The sequence below is a fragment of the Platalea leucorodia genome, assembly GCF_965183815.1.
Source record: "Platalea leucorodia genome assembly, chromosome: 2".
Lineage (NCBI taxonomy): Eukaryota > Metazoa > Chordata > Aves > Pelecaniformes > Threskiornithidae > Platalea > Platalea leucorodia.
In genome coordinates this window covers 116767143-116786057 of record NC_138824.1, presented here as the reverse complement: position 1 = coordinate 116786057, position 18915 = coordinate 116767143, and the positions used below count along the sequence as shown (strand labels likewise).

The window sequence follows — 18915 nt, the reverse complement described above, 5'->3', positions numbered from 1 at the left end:
CTGATACTTGTCATCTGCAGCAACTACAAAAGGTGAATGTTAGTGTACGTAGCTTACCTGAACTGTCCGACTAACCAGCCTTTCTGAAAATTGGCCTGTTTATTTTCAGAAACCAATATTTAATAGTGGAACTGAAATGAAAGTCTAGATTGTTATTAAGTGCTGTTATTTACTTTGTTATACATATTTTATTGCTTTCCTGTTGTTGGTGGCAAGGATTAATGAAACTTTTATAAAGTTGGATAGAAATGAGGAGGGAAGTATATTAAACTACCCCAGCTTGCTGCACACTAATTATTGTGTCAGATCTCATTAGTAAACAGCGGCACACACTAAACTGTGCTTATTTTAACATATCTGCTTCAAGAAAGGACTCTGCAAATTTGAGAAGGGATTGCAGGTGAATATTCTACATAAATCAATTTGCAACAATATTTTTCCTTTTGACTGTCCCCCATCTCGCATTTCAGCAGAAGAGCAGAATAGAAAGAATTAGGGAAGACTTGTACTGTGTTTTGGGGGCAGTGGGGGGTGGGAAAGGACTTTAATTCAGCACACTGTGCTCCAAGGAAGTACTTATTTTCACAGGCATGTAATTTCAGCAAAAGTGATTATGAGACTATGGTTAGCAGATGATATATCTCAATGGTTTTTTTTGTACCTGCACTTCATATGCAAGCCTCTTAAATCTGATAAATAAGGGCAGAAATCTTGAGATGGGTGTTCTCATGAGAATGAAAGAGCTTTGTCTTGAAAATGGGGTACAGAAGAAAAATGTGCAATTTAGGTGGCTATATATAACAAATACAATGCAGCAAAAACATAATTATTTTTATGTGAAGTTAATAGAAACAGTCTATTTCAATTAATCATACATGATCGTTGTCTGTCTACTTCCGTCTACATGGTTGTGATTGATGAAGGGGAGAAAAATGTGATGAAAGAATAACAGATTGATCTCTGGTGTCTGCAGTTATATGGTCCTTTTCTGCCCCCTCTGGGTTGTGTCTTCATTCTCAGGTGGTCTCTGTCCCTTGCTCCTTTACATGAGGAGACTTGGATCCTGTGGCTTCTTCCTTTCTTAGAGCCTCCCATTTTTCTCTCAGAATAATCAGAGTTTGTAGGGAGATGGTATGTTCCCAGGTCTCATCCCAAATACAGAAGGGTCAGAGAGCCAGGAAGTTTCGAAGTTTGTGAGGTCATGTCTGTAAGAAGGGACAAATGTTGCTCGTGATTTCTTTTCCCTTCTGTCACTATTGGGGGAATTGCAGGACTCGGCTTTCCAATTTGATCATAGGCTGATGAGTAAATTTTTAGGGAACTGGGAGCGTTGTGTTTCTCCATGGTTGTTATTCTGCAATAACAAAAAGTAGACAATAATGTATGAATGTCAGAAAACTACTAAACAATTATCATATGTTCAATCATTAGATGACAATAGTTTATATACTCAACAGTGTGATAGATATTTTGCCTCTACAAAAATGGTAGATAGTCCTACAATTTTAGACTGTCAAATGCTTTTCTTTGATAATGAGGCAGGTTTACATTCCGAAATCCTCTATTTAAATATGCTGAGCCAGACTTTTGGAAACTTCCCGAAGACCCTTTCTTGGGCTAAACACTATGCTAGGAGAGTAGTCACATCATATACTGCAGTGCAGATAAAGTCATTGCTGTGGTCCCTAGGACAGCTCCTGGAGTATGAGCGGAATAGGAAGATAAAAACTGAACGTGAAGTTGTCTTTCCCTCTCTTTCCCTGGACTTTCAGTTCTTGTAGAACCTCTTAATTCTACAGGATAGAAGGATGAAAATAACTCTCAAAGCTGAGTTGTACTGTGTCGTGGTTTAACCCCAGCCAGCAACTATGCACCACACAGCCGCTCGCTCACCCCCCGCCCCCCGTGGGGTAGGGGAGAAAATTGGTAGGGTGAAAGTCAGAAAAACTCGTGGGTTGAGATAATAACAGTTTAATAATTGAAGTAAAATGAAATAGAATGGTAGTAATAATAATAATATAATACAATAATAATAATGTAAAGCAAGTGATATACGACACAATTTCTCACCACCCACCGTCGATGTCCAGCCCGTTCCTGAACAGCAATCGCCCCTTTCTCTCCGGCCAGCTCTCCTCAGTTTATATACTGAGCATGATGTCATATGGTATGGAATAGCCCTTTGGCCAGTCTGGGTCAGCTGTCCTAGCTATGCTCCCTCCCAGCTTCTTATGCACCTGGCAGAGCACAAGAAGCTAAAAAGTCCTTGACTGGTGTAAACTCTACTCAGCAAGAACCAAAACATCAGTATCTTATCAACATTATTCTCATCCTAAATCCAAAACAGAGCACTCTACCAGCTACTAAGAAGAAAATTAACTCTATCCCAGCTGAAACCAGGACATACTGCTTTCTTCCCCCTGGCCCCGTGAATACTCCAACATTTACATTCTAGAAAACTGGAAGGTCTGTTAAAAGCATAATTTAACTAACAAAAACCCCCTACAAAATAGTTGTGTTTCATAGCAAAAATTTAGCTCAGTCTATAAAAAAGAAGTTAAAGATTTTTAGTAATATTCTATAAAGATTGTCTGCTTTTGGCGTGCATTCTGTCAATTATATTAATCTTAACCTTTATGAAAGCTTTTTTCAGTGTTTCTTAATTAGAGCAGATAGTCTTGGAACTATTTTAAATAAACGATATGTGAAGACCTTCACTGATGTAGAAGTTCTAAATAAAAATCTAAATCTTGCTAGTGTCCTTCATCAAAAAAACCTTGTGAAGACATATGCCAAAAAATCTGTTCCTTCTTTTTGCTGCTCAGAAATTACATACATGAATGGGTTTTACTTTCATGTTAAAATGACACCCTGCTGGCAGGCTATATATTAAGTAGGGACATTGGGCTAACATCTCAACAACTGTGTTCAACTATAACGTAATAAAGTATCATGCTCTTAGGGGGAAGTTGGTTGTGACAATGGGAAGAGTAAGTTCTTGAAGAAAAATGTGTAAAGTGTAATCTTTCTTTCAGTAAATGATAAAAGAACCTGGTGTCTCATTTGACCTATAGCTGGCATTCCATGACCACTCATAGCTGCAGTGATTTTTTTTCATTATCTTGGGGCTGCTCAATATGTCTGCAAACCAAGTTATCTACAGTGGGTCCAAATATGTCTCTAGGTTTCAGTTAGGTGAAAAAATCATATTGTACTTAAGATAATGAAGTCAGTTGCTAACTTTGCAATTGCAGAATCTAGAAAATACAAGGATAATTATTATAAATTCTGAAAGGTAGTAAAAAAATAAATTAAGCTAAAATTATCAACATATGTTTAAGTATCTCCTAAAGTTAAAAGCAAATGAAAATATGTCAACTTCTAAATATCTTTGCCCTAAATTGTGTGCTTTTAAAATGAAAATTGTGGCTCAAGCTTGCTATCCTATAACAAATATGGAGTTGCTCTTGAACTCAAGCACTCAGAATTTCACTGATTTGCCTAAGTATCATACTAGTTTGTAGTAGGTTTTTAAGAGTTTGCTATTGCTACATACTTTTTCTTACTATCTTCTCTTTGACTTGCAATTTTCAGCCTTATAAATTCCTTTGTGAATTTTGTGCTGGACACACAACACAGCCATGTGGTCTGTGCTCACAAGAAGGTCCTGAAACACCTGGTGGGGTGAATTGTGAGGTGGTCACATCTTGTTGACTTTACTTGTCAACACTAACGCTGGACAGCTAAAATAATAAAACTAGAACTTGGGTTTAAATTTGGTATGTAACATAACTGAAACAAATACTTACTAGGTGAAGGATGGGACATTTAATGTTATTTCAGCTAGAAAGGGATCATTTCTACAGCACCATAAGTCTCTGAAGAAGCTTCAAAATCTCTGCCACAAAAGAGTATAGTGAAGATGCCTTCATTAGGTGTCACGTTCAGTGGCGGTAAATCATTTGACATGGTGGGACATTTCTATCTTTTATTTTTAGTTCTATGTTCAACCTATCCCTTCAAAGGGATAAAAGATAGAAACATAAACATCCTTTATCCGTCACTGAGAAATGGTTTCCTAGAAACTGCAGCTGACTTGATCAGGACACACTCCTAACACAGAGTGCCCACCCAGTGAGTGATGCCTCATGTTACAAACAAGGTCCTTTTGGAAAGCCAAAGTCTGTTCTATGAATCTTAGGGGGAATTATGTGGTGTTCTAAGAAAACAGTGAACTAAAAATAGAGCAAGTAAATAGATAAATCTCTCCACAACTCACTCTGTAGGTTTTTTCCTTCAAAAATCTGAACAACAGACCTATGGAAAAATATACTTACCGAAGGTCTGCATATGTCTCATCATAGGAAGTTATTCATTAAAGTAATACCTTCTAGCTGTTTTCTAATTTGGGTGAACCTAAAGAAATTGCAAACCTACATAAGAGGATAGCCTGGCCTACTCTACCAAATATGCCGACGTGAACAAAACAGTGCTCAGTATATGCCCACGTGACTCAAAGTTGTGCACGTGACACGAAGAATAGAGAGGATCCACTTTACACAGAGTTTATTAATAAAGCTGTATGAAATGTTATTCTGTCTATCAAAATAAACCAAAATACAGTAAAATGAAATTTTCTCCTTTACTCTCATTAGCTTTGCCAGAAATTGATTTAGAAAGTATTTTTTTATCTTATTGAAAATATTGGTAATGGGAGGGTGGGAGGCTGAAAAAGTATATGAATTATTCATTATCATAGTTCATATCTTTTCTTATTCTGAAGAATGCGGCACAATGTAGGAAAGAAGTCCGAGACTTGCTCTGATGATACTGTACTCAACTCTAGTTAATGGAGTGTTTTCAATACCCGCTTATATATACTATAAGATAATTAAGAGCTTCACGCTTCCTCCATTTGTGTGCTCAGAAATGGGATGAAAGGAAGGAGCACCAGGGAAGGGTGGCAGGTTGTTTTCTTCCAGTACATTTTAACGAGTATGATTGAGCCTGGGCTCCCCCAGGAGACAGTACTACTTTACAAGCTCTCAGTAAATAAGCAATTACGTGGGAAGCATGAGCAAACTGATTTGCTGGGAAACATTGGCGATTGTTTTCTTTTCCTTTCTCGTCCTCTTTTGTTTTCTTCTGTTCCTGCTTTGGAGTTTGCAGACTATGTGCATAAGGTTGATATGGATATAATTTTTTTTCTTTTAAAAATACTGCAGACTTATGATTTTTATATATTTATTTCTCTACGTATTTTGGAGACTTTGTTTCCAACCTGTAATGGAAGTTATTCTGCAGAATTTTTATGCACCACTCTAATTCAACCTAGAAAATAAGTAAAGTTGTAATGCATGTAGCTAGAATATACAAATAAACTTAGGAGTTTATATGCAAATAACCTGAGCTGCTACTTATATTATTGGAAGTGGAGCAAGCTGAATAATTGGTTCTTCTGTTCACCTCTCAGCTTTTATTTCCAGAAATTTTGGGGTCAACTAAATGGCAGGATATGATGCCATTGCTTTTGGCTTTCACTTGAGTATATCAACGTGATCCCTTGCAAGCCAATAAATATAAGTTTTTACCTTTAATAATTCCCATAGCTCTAATCTTGGTTTTCCCCCTTTTGATACTCTGCTCGGAAGGGATAAGTAGCTTGAAAATAAAATGAAGTTGTGAATCATGTTATTGGTACCATAGCAATAACACTTGTCAGGATGACGGTGAAAGGCGTGAGGTGATCAGTGAAAGATGCAAGTCTTCAATTGTTCATCAGCAGTTTGGTAGCAGCTGTTTCAGCCAAGTGTGTGCTGTGGGAGCGGGCTCCGTTTCGCCTGGTAGCACAACACTTGGAGAGGAATGAAGGGCAGTTTTGAAGGAGGCTATTACTGATGTGCTTAAAGGAATATTGTTGTATTGCAGTAAAGTTTTGAAGTGGCATCACTTCAGTTCATGTGGGTATGTGTAGTGTCAGATAAAGGCATCCATACTGATACAACAAGCTCCTCATTACTATAACTTGCAGCGCATTCTGGTAAAAATCAGTGATCTGTCACTTAACCTTCTTCTCATTATCTTTAGTTTTGCTTCTTTAGTTTTATGTCTTAGTTTGTATTAATGTGTTAGTGTTTGTAAAGCACTCCAAAGATGAAAAGCCTTATGTAGCTACTTTTATAATTTATTATTTTTAATTGTTTCCGTTTGGTATAGTTTCAATTAAAAATAGTGATTGACTAGTACTAATTCAATAAGAAGTAGAAATGGCAGGATCTTTTATTTTATTCTCCTTTTTAAACACTAGAGACTCTAGGAAAGAATCAGGGAGAGACAGGAAGAAGGAATGGATAAATACTCTTACGGGTTTTACTTCATCCATATTAACTCATTGACTACTTGCTAATTGCAGTAATTCAAATATGCCAATGCCCACATAAAAAGAGTCTCCGAGATCCACTGCTTTTCAGTGGGAAAACCTGGAGCTTGGAGAGGTATTTATACAGTTTCTGCTATTAGTGATACTGAAATGCTTTTTCTCTGAGTGATTAGTCAGGAAATGAAAATGGGAAACTCTGAGTCACAGCCTGGTTTCTGGGTGTGCATAGCCAGGGCTGCTGCTTTGCTGTGATTCTGTGGTATTTGCTTAAAGCTCTGCTTCTTGGAATAGTAAAAGCAAAAGAGGAGCTTCCTCCTGCTGAAGGGGAATTTCAAATATCAGAATTGAAGATTCAAAACCTAGAAAGCAAGTAAAAGGGAACTAATATTTGGAGCTTTGTGCATTTAAGTCAGATTTGTGACAATGCAACGCACAATTTTTGAAAGGGTTAACTGGTAAAAGCTGTCATTTGACTCATAGTACTGCATGCATTAAATCATAGAGCAGACAAGGTCAGCTCTCAAACTGAGGTCTGAGAATATCTTCTACCAAGTACCTCTCCCTGCCCTGATGTTATTCTGGCTTCTCAGCAGGCCAAACCAATTTGCAGGGTTGAGGTGCATGGGAAGTGGGGGATGGCAGGAGAGGAGTCTGCGGACCAGCTCTGGTACCACAAGGCTTGTTGTGTCAGAGTCAGTGCAGTACTGATATGGCTGCACGGAACTGGTCCCAAACAGCTGAGTAAGATTAATAGGTGACCTCTGAATTTGTAGAAATTTTCGAACTAGAAATGTAGAGATTGCTCATGGTTTGGTTTTTTGGTTGGTTGGTTTTTGATTTATTCCCCCTCCCTCCCCTGTAAAGGTGCCTCTGGTCTATGTTTTTCTGTGTTTCTAAATATTTCTGGACACACAAATGTTTACCGTAACATTATCTTTGTGATTTTGGTGATCCAGCAAGTTCCTTCAGGGCACATAACTGATGCACCCAGCTATTGTGCAGCATTACCAATGTACCCAGCACAGTTCCTTCACTGAGCCGTGTTCTAACATTCCTGCTCCAGTTACTCTGATCGTACTAGGTGCTAGGAAGGCCAGAGCCAGGACTGGTCCAACTCCCCATATTCAGGAAATAAAGCAACACAGCAGTAAATAAGTCTTCTACTATTAAACAGCTAATATCTATTGGAGCCTGGCTGAACTATACCTACAGTCTGATTGATTTATTTTTAGTTGTAATTTTTTTCTCAGTTTTTGTTTGTCTTATTCTAATTATAAGGAAGTATAAGCATTTACATTTATGTATTTTAAGTCATGATATCTATTATTTTCTAATGGGTGACAAAACTTGTTTCTTACATACACACATCAGTTATTCCACAACAGACCCATGTATTTCATCACGTAAGTATCGCTGTTTAAAGCTCTCGCATTTTGCACATATTCTTAGTTAATTCCATAGGTCTCATTCAACCCAGTGAGGATTGCTAGCGTCTTGTTTTGGTTAGCCTGCCAGCATCAGCATTATTCAGTGTTTTGTCTTAGCAGAGGGGCTCTGCAGCTGCTGGCAGCCTCTCTGTGAATTGTAGCACACTTAGGATTAGTTAGATCCAGCTCTGTTCAGTAGCAGATATGTGTAAACTACTGGTTTATGTATATTTTTATTATTATTATTTCTTCTGTAAACCAGCGGTCAGCAAGCTATGATGCAGGTCTCGGCGATGGCACACAGGCAGATTTTGAAGGGCACACAGCAGGCTTGAGTGCTAAGAGCTACATTATCTTAAGGTGTAGACTTTCTGTTCTCACTTTCCTTTCAATTCTGAATACGTCGGAAGTGTTGCGTTACACAGGGATAAGATGCCCCTGGAAAGGTGATCAGCAGCACTTTTCACCACTGAATTCTGGCATCTCTCACCACCTCCTGAGGTTTTACTAGCATGTCTCGCTTAAAAAGAAAATTACAGTCTGGCACGTTATCCTTGCAGATCCTTGATGCAAATCATTGAGTCTTTTATAGTCCATAACACATTCAGGGAAACAATGGTCTTGTTCCAGAGCACTGAGGAGAATGGCATTTTATATGTTAGTGGTTGGCTTAAATTATATATCAGTTTATTATAAACAGCCTTCATGTGTACACATATACATGTGAATTCTTTTTTTTGGTTCTTTCCATTTTTCTATATATCCCTTTTCTGAACGTGCTTTGCCTTCCATGATCTAGAATGGAAGGAAATCTGTATTATTATTTCTGGCTCCTGTTCTATACTTTCTCTGCCATATCCAGACAGCAGAAACGTTATTCTACGAGTAACTTTTTCATTGGTGCATTATGATACTGCTGTCTAGATTCTGGTCAGTCAAATAGATTGACTGCCTCAGTAGTTTGAGCCCTACATCAGATTATATGCTTTGAAATGTAGTAAACATGTTTCTCGGCATCTTGATCTTTTCTAGTATATGCATAAAGGTTCACATTCAGGACCTGTGACTCCCTTTTCTTCTGGAACAGCCACAAGGCACTCTACAAAGCTGGAGTAGGGCTGTCTTATTTTGCTTTCTGATCCCAAAGTCCTACGCTGGCTAGTCCTCACGTGTTAGTCAACTGTTTCGCATATCTGAAGTTGGTCTCACTTGGATTCCAGAGCTCATCCCCCAGATCTCACCAGATTCTAGGCTTGCTTGCCAGAAGAAAACATTCATGTGAACCAGAACAGTTTCCAGAGCAAAGTTGGATCATCTGGAGCAGCTCGTCCTCACAGTTGTTCAGTATTTAGTACTTTATGTAAATAACAGAAAAGTGACTTGCTGTCTTGGATTTTCAATTTGGAGTGCATTAACAGCTTTCTGAATCATCCTGGCCACTTCAGCCATAGAGCAGCTGTTCCGCAGCCTAAGACCTATTAACACTTGCATTTGGAGAACACAGAATAATCTGCCACTTTCTTTCCTGTATTCTCTTGTTTGTTTATATTTCCCTGGTTATTCTTTTTTTTTTTAAATCTGATTTTTTTTCTCCCCCTAAATTTTACTTCTACAGATTTTGAGGGGTTTGCCATCAACTGTCATAGTCTGTGCCTATATGCTGCTGCCTATGTAGAAAACAGATGTCACGTTTTCCTCTAAACCTGTGTTGCAATTGTAGTTGTAGTTCTACAGAGCTAATGCATGCTATATATTTATATGCATTCCCTAAGCAACTTTAAATCAGCTTGATATAAAAGTAAGACTGTAAGTAGCTTAATTGCTGTTTTATTTTGCTAGCTATGCCAACTTGTACTTGATAGGAAATATATGAATAGCTGTGGAGTTTTGTCTGCCTGTTTTTTTTTTTTTTCTTTCCTTTTTCTTTTAAACAGGTACATTTCATAAGTTCAGTATTATCACTTGGCTTATTCGGCTTTGGAGGTCTGAGCATCTATTCTCACATACAGCGTTGTAGATCTTGAAAAAAGGTGGAGGTGAAGAAAAATGAGAGGGAATGGGGAAAAATATTAACTCAATACATTTTAATTTACAGTAATTCTGTAGTTCTTTTTCATATGCTTTAATCTTGCTGTTTTCAGTGTCATGTTGTAAATGCCAACTGTGTTTTAATATGTTCATTTTCTAAGCACGTTAATTTGAGAGAAGTTTTTTTTCTGCAGTTCTGTTGGGTAGTATAGCTGGTTTTGCTTGAATGTCACTGTAGCAGCTAGATGTTTAAATCTGCTTTTGCAGATGGCAGCCAGCAGCTGTGCATGCCAAGTGCAGGTCCTTCTCTATTGTTTCCTAGCTTAGACCTTTCTGATCTCATTTCTATGGAGATCATCTCACTGGAGATAGCATAAGAGAATTTAAATAACTTTTTAAACTCTCTTTATTTTTACCATTCAGCTTGTTTCCATGGAAATGGGATCTAAAAGATTGTCAGTAGTGAACCGTTGAAAGTGAGAATTCACATGTAGATTTCATTAGATGACTCCCAGCTGAGAACTATAAATACCAAAAATTTGACCAAAATGTGTAATAAGCCATTTATAAAATAACAAAATAGAAGAATCAATTAAAATATTAGAAAAATACTATCTACTTTTTTTTTTTATCCTCATTGGATGTCGTAAATGTGGAAATGCTTACTTAACTGTTCTTGGGTACATGAGTTGCACGGGCACACTTGTAACTTTCTCCATGCTGTTTTTGGGATAGCAGCAGTTCTATATAACAAACATAGTCCATTCCTTTTACTATTAGGGACCTGACTTGTTCCAAGTGGATATCTGTGGGCAATGAGGGATATACATCAGAAAATTGCATCGCTACAGTTCAGGTTCACTGAATTTTCTAATGCCAGCCTATGTTTTTGTGTAAGAAGTAGTTGACAGCTACATTTCTAAAATTACCTAGCTCTCTAAAACCAATAGAGTAAACCAGATCTCTGTAGCATGAACCTTATGTATTTTGTTCCTTGATTTAGAAAGGAAATCTTTTGTCTGTTGCCAGGTAGGTAATAAGACTTATTACTGTTGAGGACTTGCCTTTACAGATGTTTTTTCTTAGGAGGTAGTCAAATGCAGAATGGCTAAAGTCAACAGGTTTCGTTCCCCAGTCTCCTATCCCATGTTCTTCTCAGGCACAACTTTTTCCTTCAATTCTCTGCATGGAAAGGCAGTACTTATCCCTATGTGTTTTGCTCAACAACAAAAGATTTGTGTAGAATATTTTAGCCAAGGGGTACTGTTGTGTACTTAATATCCAAATGTGTTGCATGCTAAGTCTGCCACAACCTTTCCTTATTCAGGAGTGAGCTAAGGTACACTGGTTAGGTATGTGTAAGTGCAGAACCCTTCATTTTTGGAGAATTATCCTTTCAGTAAAAGGATGAGGAGAAAGGGGAAGGAACTTTCTAGCTTAGGATACAAAAGCAGCAAAACTTGTAAGGGCAGATGGTCTCTTCCATTCCTTAAACCACTGAGTAAGGGTGTGGGCCTAAGTAACCAGTGTACCTACCTTTTCCTTTAAATGAAGTAAAATGTTAATAAAAGCATCTTGCACAGCTCAAGATTCTTAAAACTACCATCCTAGATTACCAAACTGCTGCTGGGATCAGTGCCTGTATAACTATTATCTGAGATTAAGAACCCACTATTAATTCATCAATCAGTGTGACAACTTGTGGGAAAAGTGTCTTTCACTACATGTGAAGTTATCTAGATATCAGCTCATTATGAAATAGACATTTTCAACTGATTGATATAACTACCCCTATTAATTGGAAAAGCTTCTTACAGTAAAGTTTGACATAGAAGTAAAATATTGTAATGAAATCTTCAAGCACAAATAGGGCTGCTACTAAACAGTGAGAATCTGCTTGGCCTTGCTTCTACACAAGTGGCACAATGGAGATTGCCAATGTGGGAAACGAAAGGCTCAAGTGACATGGTGGACCTGCAGCGCAGGTCTTCACGTGGGAAAAGATGCACTATTCCTGCCTCTGGTGCAGTGCTGTGACTGTTCTCTGCTGCCCACAGGCAGCACCTGGGACTGGAAGTCAAAGACGAGCCATAGGGTTGATGTGGGAACATGTGGCTTTACGGTGCTGCCACAGAGAGCTGCGAGGTGACAACAGGGCAAGCTAATATTCTTTCAGTCCTTTCTGTTCTGCATTCCTCCTCTAAATCCAGTGTTTTTTATGGCTAGTACTGGGCAAATCATGCCAATCGTCAATTTAACATCTCTTTTCTTTAAGCAGCACAATATGACCTCAATAAGGGTCTGAGGCTGACCATGGTTTAAAGATAAGTCAAGATTCAGAATTTGTTGAAATAACTGGTGTCTTCAGGGAAGTTATGACTGCTTCCGTCAGGCTGAAACTGGTCCACTGTGTTTCTGTAGCATGGTATCACTAACACATTTTCTTATCAGATAGTAATGTGTTTAAAAATATATTAAATGCAATCTCTTTTTGTAACATTCATACGGCCTTTGGCAATACAGACTTCTGAATGGTAATAAATGGCTCTTGCTGATTTTGTAAATCTGTAGTATTTGACTTAAAATAAGAGTAACAAAAAGTGGGGAACACTGAAAATGGATTTTAGTATTGTATATAGCGAGTACAAGATTTAAATTAGGTAATTTTGCTCTTTATAGTGTTCTCTGTATGGCTGTTAAATATTAGTGAAGTTCTAAACTGAAACAGGTTGTAAAGTAGCTTGTAGAGATATGAAAACAGCTGAGATTTTATCTAACTGAAATCTCAGTGTGGTTTGTAGCCTAATCTCATATTTTGTACTTGAACGTGACAATCTTAAAATCTTGTCTCTATCAATCTTCAAATTCCATGTTCTTCTTTGTTAGTGACATTTACTCCTCCTTTATGCCACATGTGAAAGTAAAGTGTAACCTCTTATCCATGCTGCTGTTGATTACAATGTTATAATAGAATTGTGAAGTCTTTCCTTCAGAGCGTGTTTTTGACATTTCTTCTTCATAGGCCCTGGAACTCCAGTTGTAAGAATTAGCTTTACACTGCTGCTGCTTCTATCAGCGTTACTGGAGGTTTTCCTTGTTTGAAAGGAATGTAATAAAAAAAAAAAAAATTGTAAGTAATGCAGTGCATTGGGACGCCAAGAGGCTCAGTTTGAAGGAAGTCTGAACTGTCAGCTTGCCTAAACCAGACAGCTTTTGCCAGCTTTTGTGCATGTCAGGTGAAGTATTGTGGGGGGAGCTACTACATTCTCATGCAACCATCACCAATGAGATGCTTCTGTTCGTTTGTTTTTAAGGTTTAAGTGAAGAATAGTTTTGCACAACTGAAATGTTTATAAATACTTTTCATTTAATTAATTAGCAGCTACAATATGAAATACACCCAAAAGAAAACGGGTGTGTATTAGATAAATTGTTTGGCTTTTTGTTGTCTGTGCTGAATTTAACTATTGCTTAATGTTTCCTGGCTGTTTTTATCAGAAGAAAAATGCAACAGTTATGTAAAATTAAAAGCTGATTGTATTTCACCTAGGAAGAATGTGTCCTTTTCAGAGACTATCACAGATTGCATTCTGTCAGACTTTTCAGTAAATTACATTGACATTTTGGGGTGGTGGAATTCACCTCGTTTGCACTCAATATCTGGGACCAGTAATTAAAGCACATTCCAACAAACTCACAGCTGTATTTATAAATATACCTTACACAGTATGAGTCAGTGCAATGGCTAGGTTGAAACATTAGACGTTAACCTTTTTTGAAAATATTTTATATGTATGATGATTAGACGACTACTTTTGTTTAAACTTTTTTGCAAATACCTTTTAAATGTTTTTCTTGCCCAGTGCATGAATTCTTATAAATTGGGAGTTGTCAGCAGGATATCTGGGAGCACAATGGGAAAGGCACAGGCATGAAGCATGCAAGGTCTGCTTTGAATGAACTAAAGCACTGTCCACGTTTGATCAATCCATCTTGTTTTATTCTTTAAACCAGTTATTGAAGTGCTGAGCCTTTCCTTTCCTAAAGAAGTAATAGATTTATATTATTAACTACATGGTTAGCAGCTAACTTCAGGGCTTTAATTTCAAAGTTCAAATCCAGATATTGATTCAAAGTGAATATATAAATATTTCTGAAGAGAGCCTCACAGTAAGGGGAGGATATATTGGATTTTTTTTCTTAATATTTTTAAGAGGTAGTAGTAGTATTTTGAGGCTTTTTTGCTTTAAGCTAGTTTACTCCAGTTCTGAAGCCTGCTTTGTATTTTAAAAACTACATTGTCATCCCGCCTACTACTCTCTTATTCTGGGTTTGGTGTGATGGGCTTTTTTGGTTTGTTGTTTTTTTGTTTTGGGTTTGTTTTTTGGTTTGGTTTGTGGGGGTTTGTTTGTTTTGAGACCTCTCTGGAACCTATAGTGCATCCTCCTTTTAATGAAGTTTGATGCACAAATAAATGCAGAAAACCTTCTGCACTTCTGCTTTTTTCTGAATCTACACTGTGATTATATCTGTGTTTAGCATAAATTTGTGTTAATAATGCTAAACTTATAGTACATGTTTTATATGCAAAGAAAAAGGTGGTATGTCCTTGGCCCACGTAACAGATATGGTAGGCAAAATGGGGATCAGCGGCTGAGAGACTTATCAGCTTTTTTTTTTTTTAAGAACCTCTTCTGGTGAGGCTTTAAGCCTTGGAGCTGTGGATTTTAATTGATTTTATTTTAAAAGAAAATATTTTCTTTAACCCTTCATGGCTATGGAATTTTGAATCATTTTGAGCTGTATGGGGTCATGCTTGGGAAAAGGGAAGAGGCCTAGCCCACCAGAGCATAAAAGTCCCCTTTTACTTTCCCAAAGCCAAGATCTACTTGGGCTGTTATGTTGCTTGCTACAGGGTAGACTTTAATTGTAGTTTAAACCAATTTGGGGACAATGGCACAAGACGCTCCGTGCTAACTAGGCTTTCATCATACAATTTTGACTAAATCTGAATTTGTTCTGGTCTTGCCATGAATGCTGAAGTAGCAGCTTTGCCCTTTCTGAATGTGTACCAGTTACAGAGGCCAAAAGCCCTTGGCCATATAAGAATCTCTTAAGAGTCAGCAGATTGTTTGCCAAGTATTTGTTATTGTCTGGCTGTTGTATAAAAAGTATGTTTTGTGATTCTTAAGACAGGACTTTCAGACAAGGTTATCATTCTTGCTGTGATAGGAAGAATCTCCAAAAGTGATGGCCTGTAAAGGCCTTCACTTACCCTATTTTTCTGCATAGCTCCCAGGTGCATGCTGCAGTGACCAGGAACCCCAAACCTCTGATAGCACCTGTCAGCACTTGGAATTCCTTTTTCCACATGAATTCCAGCCACTGTTTAAAATCAAAGTTTTCAGGCCAATGGAGCCACAGGTTATTATTTATTCTTTTTCTGCTGCTTCCACCATGATGGTTCAGTTCACTCCTAAAGAAGAAAGTATACTCTTCTCCCCCTCCCCCCCGCCCCCATGTTGGTGTGCGCTTTTGTGTTGTATTGTTTTTACATAAAGATTATGTGAAAGGTCTTGGAGATGGGCATGTTCCCCCACTTCCACATTGTGACATTATGTGTTCTTAAAACTCAAAGTAAAGCCAGCTAGTTTTCTACATGTTCACATGGGCCTTAAGAGTCATCTGATGACTGGGAATTTTTCTGAAAATGAGGACCTAACTCTTAAATAATATCTTCCTCTGTGAAAGAAGATGATGAACAGATTTCTTTCCACAGTGTTTCTAAATTGTGATATATGTAATTTTTTATTGCTTAGAAATGGTAAACTGAACCTGTACTTCCTACATTTTCTCAGTCTGGTAGGCCACAGGCCAACCATACCTTCTTTGTAATACTGAAATAGGCAGGCACTATGAATATTCAGCTGCTCAAGTAGTCAAAATTCCTCTTTAGGAGTGTAACTTTAATTTTTAAAATATTGATACTGTGTGTATTAGAGCAGAAAAACGTGTGGGGTTGATGTATCGTGGGGCTAACAGAATTTGAATTTATGTTTGAACAGTGATGCGTAAGGCCTGTATCTTGTTTTTGCACTCAGAATTGTATATTGTGCATAATTTGAACATGTGCTTTGGCATGTTACGTGTGTACAACTATAATTAATATACAATTTTAAAATGCCATATAGTGAATTTAACCAAAGTAACTGCAAAATTTGAGAAAGTTGGTAAGAGAGAATACTCCATAAACTTTCAACTTCTGCTTTCTCAAATTTAAGCTTATGCATCTTTTCTGCAGGCAAATAATTTTAACTAAATATGTGTTCATAATAAATCTATTCCAAGTATGTTAAACCATGAACATGAATAAAGTGTATTTTGATGTTTCATAGCATTAAAATAATGTAGTCTGGTGTTTTGAGTGATATTTATGAAAGGTTTTTAGCTTATTTTATATGTCAATGCCATAAGACAACAGTACATCTAAAAGCTATGCTAAAACTTCTGGTGGAATACAATATTTTTGGATACAGAACTATAACTAGTTCTGGTTTTGATAAGAAAACATCTACATCTAATGCTGTATTGATATAAGAGTGCTTAGTGGAAAGCTGACTCAATTATATTGAGGCTATTTTGGGGACGTTGGTTATCCTTTAGAGTAGCAGATTATGCAATAAGTTTGGTATTTGATAAACCTTTCATACACAGCACAGGGATAACTCTTCAAAGATTCATGTTTTTGAGACCCTCTGTGCGGGAATTTCCACCAGAATTTGAGAACATTTTTGTGAGGTGGTTGTAACGTAAAACCTGGGGAGAGAAGGGGAGAGGGAAAAAAAAAAATCACCCCTCCATTTCCGAACTGAAGGAGAATTTATAAAGGCAACAACAATGGTATGATGCCTGTGACAGGTTTTTTTGGTTTTGGGTTTTTTATTTTAGTGGAAATAAGGGTCTGTATTACACTATGGAGCCAAAAATGTGACATCTCTGTATTTACAGTTAAATGTTTCTAGGGCAATTGTATAAACCAGGACAACCTGCACCAACTGTCTCAGACCCACCAAACCAGAGTGGCTGCATCCCAGCTGCCGACTGCTGCAGGTGCCTGGCCAGTGCCATGTGCCTGAGCTGTGGGAATTGCTTGGAGGACTACCAGAGCCAGCCCACTGGCATAGCAAACAGGACTGTTCTAGCAATTTTTTTTCAGCATAGATGATTGAATGACATGCCTAGGAATGTTCTCAGACTTATTAAATTTTCTAATATAAACATGGCCAGTATTTCCCAATTCTGCTGAGCCACACTGATTTTTTTTTAATGGAAATTTATCATGGAGTTTCTGAAATAAAACTTGGTGTACCATTCTGTAGTTGGTATCTGCTTTTTAACTACTGCCTTTCCACTAAACTTTAAGTAAATAATTATTCTTAGTTAAGCCATAGGTGCATATGCGTGGGGCACACGTGTGTGTATATACATGGGCTCTGTGTATACACATATGCATAATACATATTTTTCTCAGTTTTCAAACAATTTCATTTTCTTTTCAGTGGGATGCCATAACTGAAATGGATGAACACAATCGTCCCATTCATACTTACCAGGTATGTAATGTGATGGAACCAAACCAAAACAATTGGCTTCGAACAAACTGGATCTCCCGTGATGCTGCACAGAAAATTTATGTGGAAATGAAGTTTACCCTGAGGGACTGCAACAGTATTCCGTGGGTACTGGGAACCTGCAAGGAAACTTTCAATCTCTACTACATGGAGTCAGATGAGTCTCATGGAGTAAAATTCAAGCCAAACCAGTACACTAAAATCGATACTATTGCAGCTGATGAGAGCTTTACCCAGATGGACTTGGGTGACCGCATTCTTAAACTCAACACAGAAGTTCGTGAGGTTGGGCCAATAAACAAGAAAGGATTTTATCTTGCTTTTCAGGACATTGGAGCATGCATTGCTTTGGTCTCAGTCCGTGTTTATTACAAAAAGTGCCCTTTCACGGTCCGTAATTTGGCTATGTTTCCTGATACTATTCCAAGGGTTGATTCTTCCTCTTTGGTGGAAGTACGGGGCTCCTGTGTGAAGAGCGCTGAGGAACGTGATACTCCAAAATTGTACTGTGGAGCAGATGGGGATTGGCTTGTTCCTCTTGGACGATGCATCTGCAGTGTAGGATATGAAGAAGTGGATGGCTCCTGCCATGGTAAGAAAACATTGTTTGATCTTATTTATTCATTTATTAAAAAGTCTTGTGATGTTACATGCACAGCAAATAGCTCGTTGTATATTGGAAATATTGCATCACACTTTCAAGGAATGCCTCTTGTCCAGAAATAAGCAAGGTTATTTGAAGTCATGATATTGTGGATTTCTAAGAAAGCATTTAGTTACTAAAGACGACCTTCATTTTGTCTAACTGTAGGTACCCCCAATGTGCTTGTATATAGGTCACTAGTCATCTTGACTCCTTCTGTAGTTACTGGAGATAAGTGCATGCTTTGGAGCAGGATTCCTCCACCATGTTTTAGATCTATTGCAGGATGAGATGAGCAGTGACTGAGAAAATTTTTTTTTCCTCTCCATATGTGTAAAAAGGGAATCTAGGCAATTAACTCAGGCTCAGATCTTTCCTGTAAGTATATAAAGACAGAAGAGATTAATTCACCTGAAGAAATAATGTCATTATCCAGGCTTCTGTAAAACAAAGGGTTTTAAATGCTTTCATGAATAACATGCATGTTAACGTAGTAGAAAATCATAGGTATCAAGTTCAATTAGAGATGTCTGAGGTCCTACTCAGAGTTAATGCAAAAGCTTAAAATCAAAAGTGCTCAAAATTGTTTCATCACAATATATAAGTAACGCTGTATATCTAGTACTGTTTTTTGAGACTAATGTACAAGTGTAGTAAGACAGATTGTTTGTGAGGCTGGTGTCAGTACATCAGTTAGTTGCTGAATGTTGTTTGCCACCTTCTTGTATCTTAAGAATTGTCTGAGGATAGCTGTGCTTGGGGATTTCTCTCAAGAATTTTGCAGAGACCATACTCTGTGCTGGTATG

General features: G+C 37.6%; 1 protein-coding gene across 2 annotated transcripts in view; it reads left to right on the top strand.

Annotated features, from left to right (window-relative positions):
- EPHA6 (EPH receptor A6) overlaps positions 1 to 18915 on the top strand; it is a gene marked incomplete at both ends in the record, with an annotated part of 510935 nt that overhangs the window by 112204 nt on the left and 379816 nt on the right. For both annotated transcript variants that reach the window (XM_082332768.1, XM_082332767.1), the window contains one exon: positions 17394 to 18057. In XM_082332768.1, coding sequence (XP_082188894.1) covers positions 17394 to 18057 — 664 coding nt within the window. The remainder of the gene's footprint in view (positions 1 to 17393; positions 18058 to 18915) is intronic.